Genomic DNA, 21,667 nt, shown 5'->3' on the forward strand with positions numbered 1-21,667 from the left:
TAGTCCAGTTTTAACAATGCTAGACGTCTTTTCTGGGCTGCTCCAACAGTAAACGTCAACTTTGGAAAAAACAGAAAGTAAAAGCCACAAGCCTCTACTCCATGAAATCAATTTACTTCCATAAATCACCATTTAATCTTCATGTTTCGATCATATTCTGAGCAGCTTGCCGACCAAAGACCGAGGGATCTGCCTACATGGGCCAATGGTGTGCCACCACCCCGCCTCTCTCAGGCTAGCTTGGCGCTACGTTTCCTGGCTGAAATGAAAGTCAGTGACTTCCACATTTACACACAGTACATTCATCTATCCGAAGAGACGACTGCTAACCACCAACAACCCAAACCTATGCGCTTTCACTGCCAGTGTAAATGTGTTCAGTAGAACACGCAGTAATGGCAGTGGCGCTTGAGAACGCAACATATAAATCAGCTGCCGGATTTGTCTAGTCAAGGAGCAAGAGGTTCTTTATAATGGACAGCTTTTTATCCTCAGATGTTATTTATCACATGAAAAGAAATCAATCAAAAAAGAGAACGATATCTGTTATTCCATTGATAGTGTCATAAGTGTAAGGTAGAGCCAAAGAAACATGGTTTTTTTTGAGTTGATGTTCACCTTTCACTATGTCTTCACTGGATAAACCCACGCTTTCTCTTGCTGTTAATATACTGCCATTGTCACTATCACTGCTGCTCCTCCCACCTGCATGTATAAACCACCGCTGAATGAGACAGGTTCAGGCTTGTTTTGTTCGGGTAGTTGTAAATTATTCCAGGGAATAGAGTTGGATGGATTATATCGCAATATTGATTGATATATTGTAAGAAACTGTTTGGAAAATATGCATGGACAGAAACATCTGTTTTTGGCCAATTCAGTAAAATGGATACTGAACAAAGGTCTTTCATCATGTCTAAAAATCTAATACTGCCATAAAACAATCCATTGTCAGCAATGTTGCAAATCAAGTCTAATATAACCAGAGATATTAAAGAGTAGTTAACTTGGTATAAACGATATGGTAAAATCTCTGACAGTAGACAAACTTACAGTATATTGTCAAACGGCATATATTGTCAAATTGCCCAATACTACTCGGAAATTTCGGAAACCACTAACTAATCTAAACGTAAATGAAGCATGTTGAAATGGCTAAAAACAGTTGTAAAAAGTCCATTTAATCACAAAATAAATCTTGGAATGCCTTAACGCTACATATTTATGGTACATAACATTACAAGTACAAGTTTCTTTATGCGTGTGTATTTTGTTAGAATAATTACCACCATGTTGTTTTTGGCTCAGTTGATCTACATTCATTGCTGTCTCAGTGTGCATCACTTGGTGCTTTTGTAACTTCCAGTTCAGCTTAGGTGGCTTTATTTTCCCGTGTGTGCGCTTGCATGGGCCAAAGCATGTGTGAGGGCAGGCAGTCTGAAGCCGTGGGGCACATGTTACTCGTTTAGTTTGGTTTTCATCAGCTCCCCTCTGAGTTCTGTTGTTTATACTCCCCCCACTACTCTTTTCTTTGCTTTCTCTCTTATCTTTTTATGTTTCCTTTGTCTTCGAGTTCCTTTGCTACTCTCTAAAGTAGTCACTGTTTGTTTAGACATCATCTTTTTAATTTCAGGTTTGTTTAATGATTCTGGCTCGTCTTCTGAGTCTGATTACTTAATGCTGGAGAAAACATAGCGGTCTGACGCTGTGTGGAAATTCCCCTTTGATGGCAGAGCCCCAAATCGAACAATCCTACAATGTCCTTAAGAAGTATCATATTTCTCACTTGATCGCCATGGTCAAGGGCATTAGGAAATGGAGTAGTTTGACTGAAATCTCAACTCTGAGTAATAATGGATTGAAGAAATGGACAGTTTTCTGTGCCTGACACCACAGATCCAGTGTTTCCCCTAGGATTTTCTCAGCAGTGGTAGTGTTATGCACACGCAGAGCCCACGTTGCCAGGACCCGTATTTGCGCACACCAGCAGTGAAATAACTTAAAAGTACTTTGGAATTGTTCCAGATAGGTTTATTCATGTTCATCGAGCCATGTGTGTGATAATTTACAGGAGCTTTTGACAGCGGAAGGACTCTGGAGGCCCAGATAGCTGTAGTTGTAATAAATGTCAAAGAATGAAATGCCTCAACACAGTCAGGGGGTTTCAGGGTTCTCACCCAAGAAAGTTTGATGTTGTTTTACTAAAAACTATGCATTTTCACATCAATTTAGTCCTTACAATATTTTGAAAAAAAACAACTGGTTGTAGTTTTTCTCAGTACACTCAGACATCAGCAAGAAGAAAAGTGAAACAAATATGCTCACTGATAAAGTAAGCGCTATGTCCTGAAGTAACCCTAATTCAGAACAGGATTAGAATTGATTTATATTTTAAATAAAACTAAATACTGTTTCCAGAGCAGCAACAGTAATGTTTACAACAGCAAAGTCACTATGTAAACTCAATAATATCTCACTGGAAACAAAAATAACATATCAATAAAATAAATATTTCTGACATGAAAATACTGAGTGTAGTTTAAAAAGAATAAAGAACACAGACATCAGTCAGTATCACTCTTCCTGTCCTCTGTCGTCCTCCCTCTGCTGCTGGTGTGATTCACTGCTCGAGAGAGGGGCTGGTTTGGGAGGGCTGCCATCCCAGCCTGTAGCTAAGTTTACAAGAATTTGCCAAATTTTACAACATTTGGCAAACTAAGCTTACAGTTAGGCAACATACAGACTGCTTTTGTTTTAGCTTGTGCGTAACAATTCGCTATTCGCTTAACCAGCGCGCTGCGGTTGTGTAAAACATACCAGCGGTGAATGGAAGACTGCGGGCAAAGCAGTTTAATAAAATTATAATATATATATATAAATTTTAATATAAAAATTATATGAAATCACTGGAATATGCTAGAAAGAAGAAAAGTCATAGCATGAATACCCTTGAAGACCTGAACATTTTGATATTTGAATGGTTTCTGTAGCTGAAATGCAGAAGTAGTTAACGATTGAAAAACGTACAGAACAAGAATAAGTACATTTTTGAAGAGCAATATTTAATAAATATTGCTTTTCTACATGTTAATGCTTGTTGAACAGGTGGTTTGATAAAATACATATTGGCTTTTCACTGCACTTAGGTTTTACTGCACGAAGGTTTTACTGCACTTACAATAATGAGGGCAACTGTCATCAACTCCAGTTAAATGTTACCTTTCACTTCACCTGTATCACGGTTTCCACCGCGGCCTCTCTATTTTACTGTCCACTCTGCTGTCCGCTCTGTGTGTGTGTGTGTGTGTGTGTGTGTGTGTGTGTGTGTGTGCGTGCGTGCGTGCGTGCGTGCGTGCGTGTGTGGAGGAGCTGAGCCCCGCCCTCGGTCAAACACAGACACGGAGCAGAGGAGAGGACAGAGAGGAGAAGCTGCAGCAATGACACCAATTCTCATTCGCTCCCCAGCAGCTGCTTGAGGCAGAGAAAGTGCACGTGGTTTGCATCTGTCGTGATTATTATGTACAATGTGGAATTTCAGCGGTGGTGTTCATCATTTAGCAACAGTGTTGCGCTGCTGTTGAAAGCATGTAGGGAAAACACTAACAGATCTTATGACTGTAGGAGACATTGCTTTTGGTGAATCAGTGGAAATACACTGTTAGCATAATCATTTACTCTCTTTTCTACATATATACATTATCAGTAGATTTGTCTTTTGGTAGTTTTATGGGAATAGCCGAGTAGTTTGGAAGTACACCTGCTTTATGTTATCATGAATTACATTTCTTAATCTACCTCACCATAATTATCCTTTATTACGTCGTGTTTTTTTCGTCTTGATCAGATTTCCAACAGGAATAGTTGTTGAGTTTCCAGCACTGTGTTGACCACTAAAAACATGCTCAGTCATCGTCTCAGTTAGTTTCTCCACAAAACCAGCAGTGCCTGGGGAAAGTGAAAATGTTGTCAGACAAAACTCCTGTTTCCAAACCAGTCAGTCAAGAATTGGTGGTTACTAATGTTGCAGTTTGATTGACATTAAGCCTCTTGCAAATTGTTTTTTCTGTTTGTGTCATCCTGATTGTGCCATAGCCATAGTTTCCAGTCTTGCACTGCATAATAAACTAAGACAATGAAGATTACTGTCCTGTGTTGAATGTTTGGTTTCTGTGTTTTTTCTTTTCTCAGCGTCAGACAGTATCTCTCCAGGCTGTGCCCAAGATAGAGGAAGCACTTTACCACTACAAGCCTCTTCATGTTGAAACCTATGGACCTCCGGTGCCTGAATTGGAGCAGCTGGGCAGACTTGGGTACAAATTTTTTTTTTTTTTTTTTTGTTTTTACACTCATGTCCACACATCTATCATAATCAGGGTCATTTTCACTTCCTTCAAGGGGGTAGACTATGAGTTTTAATTTAACACTGAGATGAGCACGGTTGTCAAGTTGAATGATAAGCAGAAGAAGGAGCAATAACCTTTTCCGTAATTTCCAAGGAAGTTTTCTGGAAAGAATTACGTAATTTGATTCAGTGTAGGTAAAATGTAGCCAAAATTCTGAGACAGTTTAGTTTCGTTACTTGTATCAAGTTCATAAGCAGTTGTTGATTTCCAGAGGAATTTCCTTGAAATATATGCTCCATTTAATCCCAAGTAAATATTCATTTATTATTCATGTATTATTAAAAGACAAAGTTTCACATTTTTGCATGTTCAGCTAACTTAAAAACTTGACACGAGCAATTAATTGGAATTAATTAACTGAAAGTGTACCAACTGAAAACTGTCTCACTTTTCCCTATGAAAGGTACCAAATTCCATTCCTTTTCTGCAAACCTTGTGTGAATTTACGCCCCATATCAGTTCTTCTCTAGGAAATTATAGGCAACTATGGGACTTGTAAAATAAAGTGCTGAATGTTGAATAAACTTCACTCATAGAGTTTCTTTTAACTCTGCACATAGTTTAAGTGTAATGTAAAGGTTTTGTTGTAGAGTTAGAGAGCTGCTCGAAAGCCGTTCTGCTTTGGAAGCCTGGCTCGTCTCACTTGACTCTCCTCTGATTAACTGGGAGAGTGAAAGCAAATTAGGGGGAGGAGTACTGGGAGAGAGAAAGAGAGAGGGAGAGTGAGAGGGAGCAACAACCATCACCCTGCCACAAGCCGCCACGCTGCCTCTGCAGGAGCGTCCATTAACACACACAGGAAGTGCTTTCCCCCGACGGCCCCTTTGGGCCAATCAATCCACGACGCCATTGGTCCAGTCCTCACCGAATGCAAGCCATCCATCAGACAGCCTAGCGCCCAGCCGTCTGCAGTGCAACTGGCTGGCACTAAAGCCTGCCCACACACTAAGAGCGGCCTTTTTTTATTGGGTGACAGAAGCAAAACGGGGTCATATTCTTTTTGGGCGAGCTCATTGACGTTCAGCACTGCTTCACCCTGACAATAACCTTCATTTGGCTGAGATGTGCGTATTTGAACATAATGTCAGCATGTTTAGGATAAAGGTTTTCTAGTTTCATTGTAGTTTTTTTCAGTATTGTACTTAAGATAAAAGTTGTTATTGACTTTTGTTGCACAATCACATTTGCCTAATTACCAGAAAAGTACCTACATAAGGTGAAACGTTCTCTGTAAAGGATTACAGGAGAGTTTAAGCAGAATAACTGGCACTTATTTACATTATGTATTCAGTGAAGTGCTGAGGTCCTACTTCTTTTGGCCAGGCTGATCAATATGCAGATGAAACACATCTCACAATTTTTGCCGCATGCTGGTGCTCAGAGGAGGGAGGAAGAGAAGGGGGGGCCCCGGTGTCAGCAGTTCAGGGGTCCAGGAGGACCGATGCTGGAGAGGAACGGCTCTGCCACAGAGATAAATGAGGCTCAGTTCAGTGAGGAACACCATTCCCACTGGTGCATGCCGCAGGCAGCGACACAGACAGGCCCGTTCAGACAAACCACAACTCCCAAGATGCAATGTGCTGTTAAGTAAAAGCAAGGAATAGTGCTGACACTTCTGCGCAGTTGGCAGTTTGTGATTCAGCTAAGTTTGAGGTTTTGTGCATGCAAGCTCAGATACACATAGATGATCAAGCTTGAACATACACATGCACACAGACAGTGTCCTTTAAACCTGGTATACAGTTTGTGTCATGCGCACTCACACTCACCCCCATTATTGCAGTCCCAGCATTTTAGCCACAATGGAACTCAGTGTGATGTGGTAAATATTCACAAGTATGTGTGTGCAGAGAAGAGAGAACGCAGACACCGTTGAGAGGGTGAAAAGTGAGTCCCCTGTGTGGAGCGTTGGACTGCAGCTCCAGTCCTATGACCTGTGAAGGGAATATGCTTGAATGTGTGAGGAGATATGGATGTGCCTGAGCGTAGATGAGGTGAAAGGCCTGTGAGGGGGCAGGTACTTATTTTAAAACACGGCTGTTTGTCTTGGTCAAGGCCCACGGTGACAGCAGCACCACTGGTGATTTGTCTTAGACACAGTCATCAAATGAGACTGGAGAGTTGAGCTCACACACCCCCTCCCTGGTGGCCCCAGGGCCTCTGGGGCTGGACTCTTGCACAGGATGTCCAGTTAACACAGGACTGACTGGAGCCATGCTTTTTATTTCGACTCTCTCTTTTCTTCTCCGCTGTTCTCTTTCTCCTTCTGTCTCAGTGTCTGTGTCTTTTTCGCCTTGTCCCTTTGCCCCCCAAAAAACCGCAGGAGTGCTGCACGGCTGCCAGGAAAAAGAAGGGCCACGCCTCTTTCACTGTCTCTCCCTCTCTGTCAGCTGTACCTGAATAAATATGGGCTGAGCTGAGCTCTTATATTAAAGACAGCTGCCTCAATACTGGAGCAGAGTTAAGGCTGCATGTTCAGGCAACAGGGGCCTCCAAAAGTGCCCATTCAGCTTCTACCTCAACATCTACCCCCCTCCACACACACACACATAAATATATATATATATATATATATATATATATATATATATATATCCAAATGCTCCTCCCATGATGTGCATAGGTGCGTTTGATTTGCCACAGAGGATAGGACCCCGACTGTGTGATGTTTCTATAATGCCAGTATAGTGCTGTCCATCTCATTGACTGGCACCTACCCAGAACCATGCGTGAGCTGTAAGAATTATGAGTAGACTATGAATCTAACACTACAGCCTGTACTCCAAATGTCCTGCCATGGCTCCTTGCTTTTATGTTGAACAGTAAAAGCCTTTAATAAACAAAATCAAAGAAGAAGTAAATACTCTATTGGAGACACAAACAGAAACACATGATGTTTACATTGACATGGCTATGATATGAATCTCAGCACAAAGCAACAAAGATTGAAGCAGTAGTCGTCTTAACTCCTGCCCCCTCGCTCCGATCCTGAGCCTACTGATGGACATAACCTGAGTGGAAGCACTTGCATACACCAAAATACACCGCACCAATGAAGTCATGCTTGCATTATAGTTAATATAAGTCTGTTTATGTACATGAGCTCATGTAGACATGCGCAAAAATGCACTTTCTATTTTTGTTTGTGTGTGTGTAGATGAGCATCTGGGTCTGAGTTTGTTTTCTACAAGAATAGTTTTTAAGCTCTGACTGCGGCGATGAAAGACTGACTGGGATCTTGGACAAGGACAAATCATATGGGGGGAAAAAAAGGGGAAAGAGAAATTGGCTGCAGAGCGTTGAAAAATTCGACTCAAACCTCAAGTGCTGACAATGAAAGCTAGCCAGAACAGTTGTTTGTGTTGGCACAGGTCGCCCTGAAATTAGCCCATCTCTCTCTGACAGAGGTTGCTCAATGCACTTCGCCAAATGCCAGTGTGTATAATATTTTGAAGTTTTGCCTCCTCCCCCACTCCGCATTGCTTTCTATAATTGGTGGAAAAAGTGAGGTTTTCTGTTGGGAGCGCTTGTCAAGCATCCGTCTCTTGTCGGTGGGGTGAAGGGGAGCAGCTGAATGAGCAGTGTTTAGTCTGGAGCTCCTCTCCTGGGGATGCACTTCTCTGCACAAGGAAGTAGTCCTCACTTTCTCCCACCAAAACAGACAACTGGTCAGGTTGAAGGTTTAAACTAGAAGGTTCAGACAGTGATGGGTAGTTTTCTGTCAACTTTATTCCTAAACCATGGAACAACCAATCATTTTCATCGCCTGGAAACTGCCCCCAAGTCTTTATTTAATGTGACTCAATCTTTCTATGGCCATATGTACGTACACATGTACAAATGAAAGTAATACATAAATCACTTGTGCACACACATAGTCTAGCTATGTTTAACGTGTACTTAAAGGACATCTGCTCACTGTTCTGGTTGGGAGCCAGGGGTTAATGGGTCTCTGAGTGATGCTCTCCTCCTGCCTGTGTGCTTGAGCTTTCCAAGCATCCCTTGGTGGCGTCTGCGTGTTTATGTGATTGGATTGGTGTGTTTGTGTGTCTGTTTGTTTGTTTGTTTGTTGGCTTATACTGCATGTTAAGTGCTTTGGTGGGAGGGAGATATCCAGAATAGTCAGTGGTGCCATCATAGCCCTCAGTTCCTGGCAGTCAGCTTTGCTAGCCTCTCCCTGCCGGGTTGGCCTGACTCCAGGTCTAAGCGCTCCATCTCCCCAGCTCTAGACTAGCTGGCCAAAAGCACTACCAGTGACCCCGGATTTGGCTCTGGGAGTTAGCAGGACCACTAAACATGGTCCATAGAGGACTATTGAATCCATTTCTGCCATCACCAAATTGGAGTATATGAGGTTTAAATTGCATACAAATCATTCTTTCCTTCCCCTGCTTTCCCTCTCTCCCTCTGTGATGAAAGTGCAAGTCAGCCGTGATATTCTTCTTTTTCTCTAAATGTGCAGAGGACAGCCACTCCAGAGGAATGTCTAGAAACGGCCATGAATAGCTTTTCCATGTATCTCGAGTTCTCTGATCCCTGCAGGGCACATATCCATCTGATGGGCCTGACGGGCCTGGAAGGGCCGTGGGGGGAGGGATCAGAGGTCACTGACCACGGGGGACCTGAGGTGCAGCACCGGGACGTTAGAGCGCTGAGACTGACGGGAGCAGAGTGATGGCACCTTGGAGAGACGAGTCTCACATTCAGGGCCTCAAACAGTCATGCACTCAGGCACACTCTCACACAAACACAGCTTTGATGCTTAAGTTATGAGCTGGAGACTGAGGTGCCGGTTAGCATGACCTCAAATGAACTCCCTCAAGAGCAGTGGTCTTTGATCTACTTTTACTACTGTTAGATAATGTCTCAAGGCACATATTTTGCGCTCATTCAACCAATTAAAATATTCTGTGATGTTGCCCAACAGTACTATTTATTGGAAAATGGTTTATTTGGCTCTTGCATAACAATAGGGCTTTCCCTCAAATACTTTGGGGTTGCCACCATAACCAAGACCTAAAGCTGAACTTGGTTTCTCAGATATTTGATATCCTCTATTCTTCCACACTACACACGTGCCAGTATCTTGTGTTACTAGATCCAGCATAGGCAGAAACTATAGACTTCAATGCAGTGCTTCTCTGACCATTTAAGTGCTTCCATAGCTCAGATCTAAAAGCTTGACTGGAGCCACAGGGCTCACAGATTTTAAATTTGCATAGCCAAAAGAGACTGCAGGCGCTATAAAAGTGTGGAGGCTTGAATACACCTATTTGACTTGCAAACCTGTCTGTGTCAACAGGATGCCCCATCTTCACTCATCACATAGCCACCGCCTAGCTTCGATTCTCAGCTTCTCGCACTGTGGGTGCTTACTTTCCTCGTTACTAACCAGATCAGAAACAGAGTGGAGTGCGGCCACCGTCCAATCCCACCAGCCCCCACCCAGGCCATTATCCCGTCTGTCTCAGTAAACAGACCATTAACAGACAGCGCTGGTGGAGGCCAGATCACTATTGTTTTCCCTCCCATAGATCTGTGCAAATATTGATCTTCTCTTGAAGTATGAGTCAAAATAAGCACGCGCTGTAGTTGACTGGAGGCTTTTTACTTGTGGGTGACTCATTTCTAACCCAAAGAGCGGGCTGAAAAGGAGGGAGCATTACAGAATGACAGAGCGGGAAATACATTTGTCTTGTGTGTATTCTGGTCATCTGAAAGAGCACCGCTTTTAATGTTATTGTTTTCCCTCTGTGGGCCGTGTGCCAGACAGACCAGCAGTCTCCTCCTGCGATGAACCCAGGCCAGGCCAAACCAGGCCAATGCCAGTGAAGGAGACACCAGCGATCAGGGAACTCCGGGGATAACAGCCTCTCTTGCCTCCAGGTTTATTTGTGTCACAGCCTAGAGGCGACAGGGTCAACACCCAGCAGAGGGTGAGGTGATGTCTCCTGACTATTTTAACACACACTGATCTGTGTGGAGGTTTGCAAAGCAGCCGCTCACTCTCTAGGGTTGCATGCTTTGATTTCAAGCTTAATGGTGCTCATAACCATGCATACACGTACACGCACACTCAGTTTGTGTTAACACAAACACCAACAGACTGGAACTCTGTTCCTCTCCCCTGCTCTTCACCCCTGGGGCAAAGGGCCCGGCAATGTACAGGGGGATTAGCTGGCTCATTTTCCCCTCTTAAGAGCTGGAGAAAGAAAACAAACTCCCGTCATGTGAGGCTTGGCTGTGGGGACTTGCCACGCACACCTAATAGAAGGAGGTACTCCTCCACTACGATATATGAATTATGACCCTCCCCCTGCTGTACCTTTCCCTATCTTTTTGTTTTCCTCCATCCCCCCCTTCTTTGGTCTCTTCCCATCTTTCTCCCTAATTGAAATCCTCTTTGCCTCTCCCCAGTGCTTGAGGTGCTTCTGTAACTGATACCTGTGGAGGAGAGTCCCCCCAGGAAAACTCTATTCTTCTACTCTGTATCAGTGCTCTATTCCCAGAATGTTACATCTAACTGTTAAGGCTCCTTTTCTGTGTGTGTGTGTGTGTGTGTGTATATGGGTGTGCCATGTGCTAGCAGCCATTCACTGAACAGCATATGTTCTTCCATTGTTTACGGCCCTATTTGGTTAACGATGACACTGATGTCATGTCATTATCCTCCCTCTCCAGTCCAGTTTGCCCCCCCCCCCCCCCCCCCCTATCTTTCCTCTAAGCTCTCCAGGGGGCAGAGTTATCAAGTATCAGCTCAGGAGACGAAAGAAAGATGCTCTGTGTATCAAGTGGCTAGCAGGGTGTGTGATGCCTCTCCAAGCCCCTCGGCTGTGGTTAGGTGTGAAGCTTGTGGCTCAGCTAGTCAGCCAACCTCTACTGCCCCCATCAGGTTTGACTGAGGAGGTGCAGGGCCAAGACTCGAGAGCTCTGGATGAGTAGTGACAGGTGACGCTTGGACCAGGAAGTGAAGTTGCTTTTGGGTGCATGTAGCACAATAGTCCTTTATCGAAGGCACCTCTACAAGGTTGTCTTTCATAGACACAAAAACAAGTGTACCTCTTAGTCATTATCACTGATACCAGCAAGCTGCCATCTTGAGGACAGCTTACAGAGTGTCAGTCACTTGACATGAAAATGTATTTCTATAAGCGTTAATGTCAAGTGTCAAAGCTTCTGTTAACGCTCTAAACATGTTTCCCCCTTAACTAAGTGTTAGCGATCCTCTCATCCCCCTCCTCCTCCTCCTCCTCTCTTTTGGGATCCTGAGGGGCAGACTCACCCTGTTAGTGATGATGATAAGACACATGATAATGGATAAGGGGTCCATAGGCTCGTGAGGATATGATGTAACCGCATGGAGCCCCCCTCACACACTCACAGAGTACAACTTGAGATAATCTGGTGGACAGTGGGTAGTCTAATGGCTGAGGATCTGTCTCACACACTCACACATCCCAGAGGAAGCTGCATTCAATGGAAAAGAGTGTGACCTATGACCTGTGGTGATGAAAGACTGCTGTTGACAGATATAGTATACCTGTGAGAGTCCTCTGTGTTTGGCTTGTCTGCAGGGGTTTTGTTTCTGGACCGCAGCCTGGACCAATTCACACATTCTCTGCTGCTAAAATTCTGCTCCATCGGTTTCGCCGTTAGTATTGATACAAACAGCTTTGCCCTTAGACAAACATGTATTCACACACATGTGAATTGTGTAGACACACACATAGGGGCATAAGCACACATCGCACATCCACACAATGCGCTCAGTGTGCTGTGTCTCTCACAGGGGTACATTTTCTCTCAGGGTAGAGTGTAGGAAGGAGGGGCAGATGGGGTAGCAGTGCTGTGAGTGAAACCGGAGCTGCCTGAGGAATGCAGGGGGTGTTTTTGGAGGACCGGAGTGGAGTTTGGGGGTGAAGAGGCAGGGGTGGGGGGGGGTGACTTAAGGGGGTAGGATGGGTGATTAGGGGGTGACAGCTGAGTGCTGACCCCTCTATAATGACAAATCATCTGGCAGGTGTGTGGCTCTGCACCCCCCCTACCCCTCCTGCGGCCCCCTCCTCCAGCCCCCATCATTCCCAGGCCAGGAATCCTCAACCGCTGCTGGAGCAGTGCGCTAAAGGAAGACTTCCGGACATTCACTGTGCCATCCAACAGGCTCATGACTGGCCTTTCAGAAGTATGGGGCAGCCTCTGTTCATATATAGCATGCCCTGTGCTCGTCAGCTGCCCTCTATGTCGACTCAACACAACAGTCTAAGCTCCTTTGCTTTAGTAAACATAGTTAATGAGGCTTCAGTCCTTGGAGCAGTCTCAGGTAGAGTCAGGGTTATTGATTAATCTTTCATAGACGTAATTTTCCCCTCCAGTGTTGATATAACAGAATATTGGCGTATCTTCCCAACTTGCCTGAAAGTCAACTTACCCTGTTTGGGTCATGAATCATGCTGATGACAAGCTGAATCCAAAAAGCCTCTGATCCTTTGTGCTGTGAAAATAAGAGCTGACCCTGGATCAGTGAGGGTGCTGTGAAAGCAGACAGGTGCCAAGCTGAGGCCCGGTCTCAGGTCAGTGCTGAGACTTAAAAGGAAAATGCAAGAGCAGCAAAACTTCAGAATTTATGGATTCATACAGATATTGCTTTACAAAGAACTGTTTAGCTCCTTTGAACTTGCTGTATATTAAACAGGAATATAAAGTTTTCAAGTGTGAAACGCAGCCAAACCACGTACAGTAACTCTACAGTGAGTGTTGTTTTAGACCGATCTGGGTTGCTCCATTGTCTCATGCATCTGTTCTGTGGTTTGTATGTTGATTTAAAGCCGTTTTCTCATATTAACTCCAGAAAATGTCCTGAGAATCAGGTCCAGACATTGTCAGGAGTTTCCCCTTCACACAAGTCCATTTAATGTCCGGTCCAACTGATTTGGACATATGTGTTCTCAGATACAGTCCTACTAGGTGATGTCTAGATAAGTTCAGAGTTGCAGTGCATGTGTGAAAGAGACTTATGTGTCTTCCTGATGAAATAGCCATTGTAGAATCACAGGACTCTTTTCCATCAAGCCTGGTCTTCCACAGCTCTTCTTAATCCATTTCCAGCCAACACATGGAGTCTAGACAAGGGGCCCAACGCAGCCTGCACCTCTGCCTGATATCTCCTGTTTTCCCTCCGGATTCCCAACCTCGCAGCTATTTCCCTGAAGAACCCAGACACCCTCCACTCCACGGCGGCATCGCTGATCCAAACACAAAGAGGAGCCACACATTCTCAGCTGGAAATCACGCAGAACCCGCCGGAACATTTCACCACTTATCTTTTCACTTTGAATTAGAGATGGGGCTTTGCAGTGTTTTCCAGGCAGCAGGAGTGGAGAATACTTTCAGGGTCCCGTCAGTGAAATCTCTGACCGTTATTAGCATTAACAGGAGACATTGCCCAGGTATTCAGACTTCCAGACCCAAGTGGAAAAATGTTGTTAGCTCTGAACGGTTTTGATCCAACAACACATGGTTTTTTGAAATAGCAGGATGGCAGCAGACATTATGAGTAGTATGATCACATCATTTATGATTTTGAGATGTCAATATTTTCAATTTCACATTTTATAAATTTGACACTTGTGTTGCTGTTGATTCCAAATGAATATTACAATAATTCATGCCCATTGTTTATGGCAAGGAAAAATAAAAAAAACTATTTTATTCCTTTTAGTATGTATGATAATGGAAACCCCCCCCCCCCCCCCCCCATCATCATATTCCCCAATGACAATTGCAGTCTGACACGCACACTGTCACACTTTGTCATTCAGTTGTCTTCATCACCTGCACTCGTCTTTTCCCGCTCCCCCCAAGCGACATAATGGGCCAGTCCAAAGTGACCCATATTTACCCAATAATATGAGGCTTTGAAAAGACCCATATCGAGTTGCAGCTAATGCTCCAGTGGGGCCCAGAGAGTGAAAGATGTTACCGGCCGAAACGGCTTGGGTTTCAGGGCCCTTCGAACAAAAGGCAGTCCAGTCCTTGGAGAGAAAGGGAGAAAGAGGGGGACGGGTGGGCGGTGATGGGGAGGGAGGGTGCGGAGAGTGTTAGCGCACACACTGAAACAGTAGCGTCAGAGGGGCTCGGAGCAGAGGGTGTAGGTCTGAATTTGCATTACATTTTATGATTGAAAGCACTGCAGAGAGTCTGCCTGTTTTCGTAGGCAAGAATGCAGCACATATTTAATGCATTTCGTGTCTTCGCGTGTCTTGGTTGTTGTCAGTCCACTCCTGACTGGTCGGCATTGTCAAGCACAGTCTTTAAAGTCAGAAGAAAAAAAATCTAATTTATCTTTCAGCCTTACGAACATCTAGCCGGTCTTCTGCATGTACGTGTATGTGGTTGGCCTTTACAGGAAGATGCACGTACAAATTAATGGAGCAGAACTGAACTACCCCCGGGTGTTTGGGGTGAGCAGAGGGGCAGACAGGGTTGGTTTAAGAGAAGAGTATTTGTGATGATGATACCCAAAGGTGATTTCACCTCACATCCTCCCTCCTCTGTCTACTTCCCACCCACCCCCCTCACCCCCTCACCCTTTTTCCTCCCTCTCCCCCACCTTCATGTTCTCCTTTTGCTCTCTTGCTCTCTCTCTCCTTAGGGGCAGGCAGGTATAAAGTTACACAGAGCTCTCAGCTTTCTTGGAAGGAATGACCACATGAGTAGCTTGGGGATTAGATTAGCAGGAAGAGCAGACTTAGCCAGGCTGTAAATAGCCCACTTTTTTCACCATTAAAAAGGCCCAGTACAATATAATCAATAGATAGCACTCATCTGATGCAGGAAGCCATATGAGAAGACCTCCCTCAAGTGCTCTGAAGGACAGGCTACAGCAGCTTGGACTTAATGAAGTTATTATTAATCACTGGGCCTCCTGTTTTGAACTTGCGTGTTGTTTCTCTAGTGGGTGATGAGTGGTCTTTGTGTGCAAGACCTGATTGACATCTCTCGCTTCTCTTCTTCTCACTTTCACTCGTCTGTTGTAAGACTCGACAAGGTCACGTTGCGTGCTATTCTCGAATGTTTGACTTAATGTCATAAACATGCTAGCAAGTATGTTTCAACTTTATTTTTAGCGACTGTTTTATTGCGTTACGAGAAAACCTCTAATGCACCTTGTAGAATCATAAAACACCAAAGCAAAGCGTGATCTATTCAGTGTGTAATTTCACCAACACCTTTTTCTTCCCCGTCCATCTCTCATTCACATACACACACACACACACACGGCTCAGCTCTCTGTCTCTCTTAGCCTCCCCACAGGTGTTAGGTTACTCTGTAAAGCAGCTTGAATGGGCACAGAAATCACAGAGGGCTGTCTGTGCTCTTGATTCCCGTCTCACTTTGAAGTCTCCCCCCGACTCACAGGAACAGGGGCCACAAAGCCAGACTCGTGTGAGGGCTTTAGACCCTTCTGCCATGACTATGATTTCTGCAAGGGGAGGTGGGAGGGGGGGCAGTATTGACGGGCAAGACTACGTGTTGTCTCAGTTGCTGGAGGACTTTGCTTTTTTAGCTTTGTAGACAGATGCTACAGGAGAGGTGTACGACACGTGCAGACTGTGTGTGTGTGTGTATGTGTTTGAAACAGTGGAGGAAGGATTAGAGTGGGTGGGGCCGCAGGTCAACACCACCCCCCCCCCAAACACTCACACGACTTGTAACTTCTGGGGCATCTATCACTGTAGGGACAAGATGTGGAGACTAAATTAATAGCTCCACTGTTTTTTCTGTCTGTGCACAAATGTGAAAATAAACAGTGACTTTTGGCTTTGCTTAAGAACCTGCAAAGAGGCTCCGGCAGGATACATCTGTAAGCACTTAAAAAATAAGACACCTATAATACTTTAATAGAGCCATGTTGGAGAGGCTTCTAGGCACAAGGTGTTCCAGTGTTAGTGTACTGGTACGTATGTCGTCGTCCATCTCTTCAAAAGGGCAAAGAGTCCCGGAGAGCCAGAAAAAACAACTTGAAGTGTGGATTTACTGAAGAATAAACTTACACTCACGTTACTCACAGGAACTACTTTTGAAAGCAGCTCTTTGGCTGCCAGTCAGTCACATTATTTACAAAATGCCTCACTGATGTCACTGACAGTGGTTTTCTGTGTGTTCTCAGGTATCTGAACCATGTGCGGGCTGCCATGCCTCAGGACACAGCTGGAGGATACAACTCAGCTCTGGCTTGTCATCGAGCCATCCAGGATGCTTTCAGTGGGATGTTCCTTTGGAAAGGCTGAACCCATTCAGAGCTCAAACGGTACAACAGCAACCGATTAGGAACGTGAACTGAATGGACTACAAATACAGCACCGCCACCGCCGCGGAGAGGGCAAAAGCTGCTGTGTAGTGCTCAGACTTGATTTGGGTTAAGTTGTATATGGAGTTTTATATTTTGTGTTACTTTTATATTTAAATAAATCACAATGAACACTGACTGTTTGCCCATTATTATACAGATTTATTTAAAAATGAAACAACTCAGGATGTAAGTTATTGCATCCTGAATAATAACAGTTCTGATACATACATGTATGAACAAAGGGGAGTCATTTACTGAACTAAAAGACATAAAAGCAACAGTAAACCTCAACTTTTAACAACTTTTCTCAACTCAGCTGTCTCCTCTCACACTCTTTGTGATACCAGGTTTGTATGATTATCACGTTGAATCTGTAGTCTCTTCACACTTCTGCCTCTTTGGGGCCGGTTCCTCTGAGGGCTCTGTGGACAATTAAATGAAAACAGTTTAGAATCTAATAGAATTAAACTTTTATGTACAAATGGTAGAAAATTACCTTTGGAATTTCACTAAAACACACATAAGGCAACAAATACTCCAGGTAATGAAACACAACAGACAAAAATTAAGCAAATAAAAACATTATCTCTACAAATTTGAGAAAATCATTTTTTGAGTGTGTTCATTTCAATTTGTTCATTACTTTTACTTTTATTTGCAAATAAATCAATTAAGAACAGATTCCTATTAACATCAACAGCCAAGTGAAAAACAGAAGAACAAAAACACAGACGGAAAAGAGTCGATACCAGCCTGTAAAAGTGGAGATGCATAGTAATAAGTGAGATTAAGTAATGAGTTAGGTCAAGTGATACTGGCCCTCATGTTATGCAAATAAAGAAACCTTCTGTTTGTGCTGTAAAGCTAATTTTGGATCCCCCTGAACTTTTCAATTCAGAGTCCGAGGGGATGGTGCGCAGATGGTGACGTGGTCCTGTGGGCGTTCTGCCTAGACACCTTCTCCTGTTGTTATTGTTATTACTATTATTAGTCATATCTATTATTATTATCATTGTTATTGTTATCATGCTTCTCTGTGTCTCTCTCTCCCCTCTCCCCGTCCCTCCTTCTTTCTCTCTCAACCCAAGCGGTGAAGGTAGATCTCTGTCCACCAAGAGCCCAGTCCTGCTTGAGGTTACTTCCCGTTAAAGGGGAATTTTTCCTTGCCGCTGTCACCAAGTGCTTGCTCATGGGGGAATTGTTGGGTCTCTCTAAATTAAAGAGTACGGTCTAGATCTGCTCTATGTGAAAAGTGCCCTGAGACAACTTCTGTTATTATTTGGCGCTATATAAATAGAATTGAATTGAAATTGAATTACTGTCTTGAAGAGAGTCCCCTTGTCAAAATCTAGTTTTAAAACCTTTATTATTTCGGTTTTGTGCTTATTTGTTGCATATTCCTAAATTGATGTATAAAAAAAAATCATCACATATAAAAACTACACATCTCGCACAGAGAGCACTTTTTATACACTGCATTTTAAGCACTGTAAGGCATCCTACAGTTCCTATACTATAAATGGCATTTTTGTTCATGTTTGAATGCTTAGTTTGGCTTTCATAGTTAATAGCTGTCATCATTATCAGTTTATTACTGAATTCCTCACTGTTTTGTACTTCTCACCTGTCTGTTCATGTTCACTGCTGAAGAGGACCTCTTTAGGGAGTGTGAAGCTCACACACATCATATCTTTGTTTGGTGCTACATTGCGCACAAAATGCACAGAGCATCGGTTCTCCAGGGGGAATCCAAGGCTGCGGGAAGCCCTCTCCACCACATCCTTGTCAGGGTTGTCATCCTTAGAGAAGCCATAGCAGTGCACTGTAGGTAGGTTGTCATCGCAGGGAGGCTCCTGGTGCAGGAGGCCTCTGAATGCATCCAGGAACTCCAGAGCCAAGGCAGGCAGGTTCATCACCACATGAACACTGGCTTTTCCCTTTAATAGTGTGGGCAGCTCCTGCTTCATGGGTCCCTGGATGAACGCTCTGCCATCCAGGTTAAAGGTTCTGACTTTGCTCTCCACCTTGTTGAGTTTGCAGTTGTGCTGCAGCCATCTGTAGGATTCTGGGTTGAGATCGTTGGCTAATACATTGGCACCCGAGCGGGCAGCTGGGACAGCGAAGGGTCCGACACCAGCAAACACATCAAACACGGTGTCGCCACGTTTGACGAGCTGCACCACACGCTGGTGCTCTGTGCTCAGCCGGGAGTTCCAGTATACACGAGAAAAGTCAAACTCATACGTCACCCCGTTTTCTTTCACCTGCACCACAGACAGAGAAGATGAGCATCAGAGTTCAGGTCAGTTCAGGTTCTGAATATATTTGAGAACAACTGAACAAATGCACAATGTGTATATTTGTGTACTATTAACATGACCTCATTGCACATTAGTGATTTAACCTACTTTGGCGACCATGTTCTCCTCCCCGGCTAACACTTCCATCTTGAAGTTGCGGTAAGTTGAGTCGATTATGTTTGTCTTATTGACCACGCAGGTAACACCAGGGTTTTTGTCCATGATGACTTGACCTGCAATGGAAGAAGCAATAAATATGATTTCCTGACTCTGAAATCTTATCTGTTAATTAACCATGGTCATTTGAGTTTGATCAGAAATGTATAACTAAAGAAGAATCCAAAGCTGTATCTTAGACTAAACATATATAATTAAATGATAATATGTACTACAGCCACAGCTCTCTGTACATTAATACTATGCAACAAACTAATGGTTACATTCTTGATTAATGTGCAGAGTTTTGTCTCGATAAATTGTTTTTTCTTGAACCTTTCAGAAAATAGTAATATATTGACTATAATTCCTCAGTATCCAAGGTGACGTCTTCATATCGCTAGTTTTGTTCTATAAACAGTCCAAAACCCAAATATATTCAGTCGACAGTTATATGAAACAGAGAGAAGCAGAAAATCCTCACATATAAGAGGACAGAACAGGAGAATGTTTGGTGGGTTTGCTTGAAAAATATATGAAACAATTAATCGATCTAGAACTGCAATGATTGATCGATTAGTCTATCGACAGAAAGTTAATGCCAACTATTTTCATATTTGATTTATCGTTCTGAGAAAAATTTGTAAAAGTCTCTGCTTCCAGCTTTCTGGTTTTGTTAGTCCTCTGTGACAGTAAACTGAATATCTTTGGGCTGTGGACTGACAAAAAAAATGGCATTTTAGGTTGAAACTTTGGCTTTGGGAAACAGTGATTGACATCTTTCACCATTTTCTTACATTTTATAAACCAAACAACTAATCAAATAATAAAGAAAATGATCGAGAGATTAATCAATATCGAAAATAATCATTAGTTGCAGCCCTAAATCGGTCAACTAATCTTAAAGTAATAAATTCCAAAACCAGACGGCTGCTGGATCTCACTTAAAAATACCATCTTTCCGTCCTCTTAGGAACTGGTTGACCACATGAAAATACTGTAAGAACCACAGTTGGTAGTGGGTATCCACAGATTTAGAGAAATGAAAAAGAGGCAACAAACTAAATGCTCCAACACAACCACACAGCTTGTCTCACCTTGATCACGAGGTCAAAACATCATCTGTTATTATAGCTACTGTGCAGCACAGAAATGAAATGTTTTGAAAAACTCTCTAAATATCTATGTTTGTATTTTTTCTCATTAATTTCTAGAGCTTTGGATACAGTCATCTACTGAGGAGACGGTGACAAACACTTGGATACAGACAGGTGACAAATTAAAGGAAAAAAATGGTAAATATACAAATGGAGAAACATAATGAATGCATACACTTATGTACAGGTTGCGATGTTGATCATATGCTATGACCTTCACAGTCAGCAGATCTCAACTCAAGTTAACACCTATTTTAACCTAACCTATATGTTAGACACTGCTCTCCACCATCATAAAACTGAATGAGGGAATATTTTTAGGAAAATTGGAGTTCATCCCTCCAGTAGAGGCTCCTACACCAAGGAGCACTGAAGCTTTTCTGGAGGCTTATGATGACCCAACATCTTTTTAAGACACTTTATGTTGTTTTTTCCTTTAATTTGTCACCTGTCTGTGTGTTATTTTGGCCTGAAATCCTTCTGTTACAGCATCTGGCCTCTCTCACCTATGAGGTTCCTGTATGGCAGCTGGTGGTCCCTCAGGTTCATGTGTGCGATGTGTCCCACCCGGCTGAACCCAGAGGTCACATCCTGACCCTGGGGGAGCACGGCCTGCAGCACTTCTTCAGTCTTCAGGTTATCATAGGTCAAGCTCAGCTCATAGTGCTGCAGCTCCTCAGCAACACCGAAAGACCTCAGGGCCTCGGCTTCAGCTTCACTGAAGGACTTTGGCGAGGAGACTCTGTGAGGGTCCAAGAGCACTAACCGGACGTCACTACTCTCCTCTTGATCCTGGACCACCCTGGGGACTCCTGGACGCTGGATGGTTGACTTTTTCAGGCTCTTCACTACTTTGTTTAAGACACCAGTGGGCACCCGTAGAGCTGGGACTGTAATGGTCTGTGCGAAGGCTTCTTTGTCCAGAGAGGTCATCCCCCGGACCTCTGCAGGGGGCTGGTACAGTTTGGGCTCCATTATGGGCTTCACAGCAAAATCAGGACAGGCTGAGCACAAGCTTTGAGCAAGTTTAAGGTTGATTTGCGTTTGAACAGATGGATGGACTCTGCTGAGGAGCCTGAAATAACAAAAACGCAGCTGTTATGAGGCATAAAAGTGAATAAAACACAATCTAACAAAAGTTTGACAAAAAGGTATAACACACGGCTAAATAAATGTTAAATACACTATTATTATCGAGAAAAGCCACATTCAGAGCTCACCTCAACATCCTCCGTCCTTAAGCATGCTTGGAACTGCGTCATCAGTGGCAGACCAGAGCCGACGTGATTGGTCGAACGA

General features: G+C 43.6%; 2 protein-coding genes and 1 long non-coding RNA gene across 3 annotated transcripts in view; 2 read left to right on the forward strand and 1 right to left on the reverse strand.

Annotated features, from left to right (window-relative positions):
* Positions 1 to 16,890, forward strand: part of mnat1 (MNAT1 component of CDK activating kinase) — a 36,083-nt gene extending 19,193 nt beyond the window's left edge. Inside the window, exons 7-8 of the mRNA XM_044375619.1 lie at positions 4,189 to 4,310; positions 16,573 to 16,890. Of these exons, the coding sequence (XP_044231554.1) occupies positions 4,189 to 4,310; positions 16,573 to 16,693 (243 nt within the window). The 3' untranslated portion in view covers positions 16,694 to 16,890. The remainder of the gene's footprint in view (positions 1 to 4,188; positions 4,311 to 16,572) is intronic.
* On the forward strand, positions 12,415 to 14,406 carry LOC122998657. The gene is made up of 2 exons (XR_006407466.1): positions 12,415 to 12,973; positions 13,509 to 14,406. It is a non-coding gene; the product is annotated as an uncharacterized LOC122998657 (long non-coding RNA).
* A 1-nt stretch (position 16,891) lies between the features above and the next one.
* Positions 16,892 to 21,654, reverse strand: trmt5 (tRNA methyltransferase 5). Its single transcript, XM_044375617.1, has 5 exons — positions 21,589 to 21,654; positions 20,875 to 21,443; positions 19,164 to 19,288; positions 18,380 to 19,019; positions 16,892 to 17,177 (listed from the first exon to the last, which is right to left on the reverse strand). Exons 1-5 carry the CDS (start codon positions 21,594 to 21,596, stop codon positions 17,116 to 17,118), a joined length of 1,404 nt encoding a protein of 467 aa, XP_044231552.1. The 5' UTR covers positions 21,597 to 21,654; the 3' UTR covers positions 16,892 to 17,115.
* Positions 21,655 to 21,667: the final 13 nt, after the last annotated feature.

This window comes from Thunnus albacares, chromosome 15 (assembly GCF_914725855.1).
Source record: "Thunnus albacares chromosome 15, fThuAlb1.1, whole genome shotgun sequence".
In the NCBI taxonomy this organism is placed as follows: domain Eukaryota; kingdom Metazoa; phylum Chordata; class Actinopteri; order Scombriformes; family Scombridae; genus Thunnus; species Thunnus albacares.

Bases quoted from the DNA above. Each gene is read 5' to 3' on its own strand.
- trmt5 (XM_044375617.1), bottom strand. The intron at 19,020-19,163 runs GTAGGTTAAATC...TCTGTGGTGCAG, and splicing joins AGGAGAACATGGTCGCCAAA to GTGAAAGAAAACGGGGTGAC. The intron at 17,178-18,379 runs GTGAGAAGTACA...AATTGTCCACAG, and splicing joins CAGTGAACATGAACAGACAG to AGCCCTCAGAGGAACCGGCC.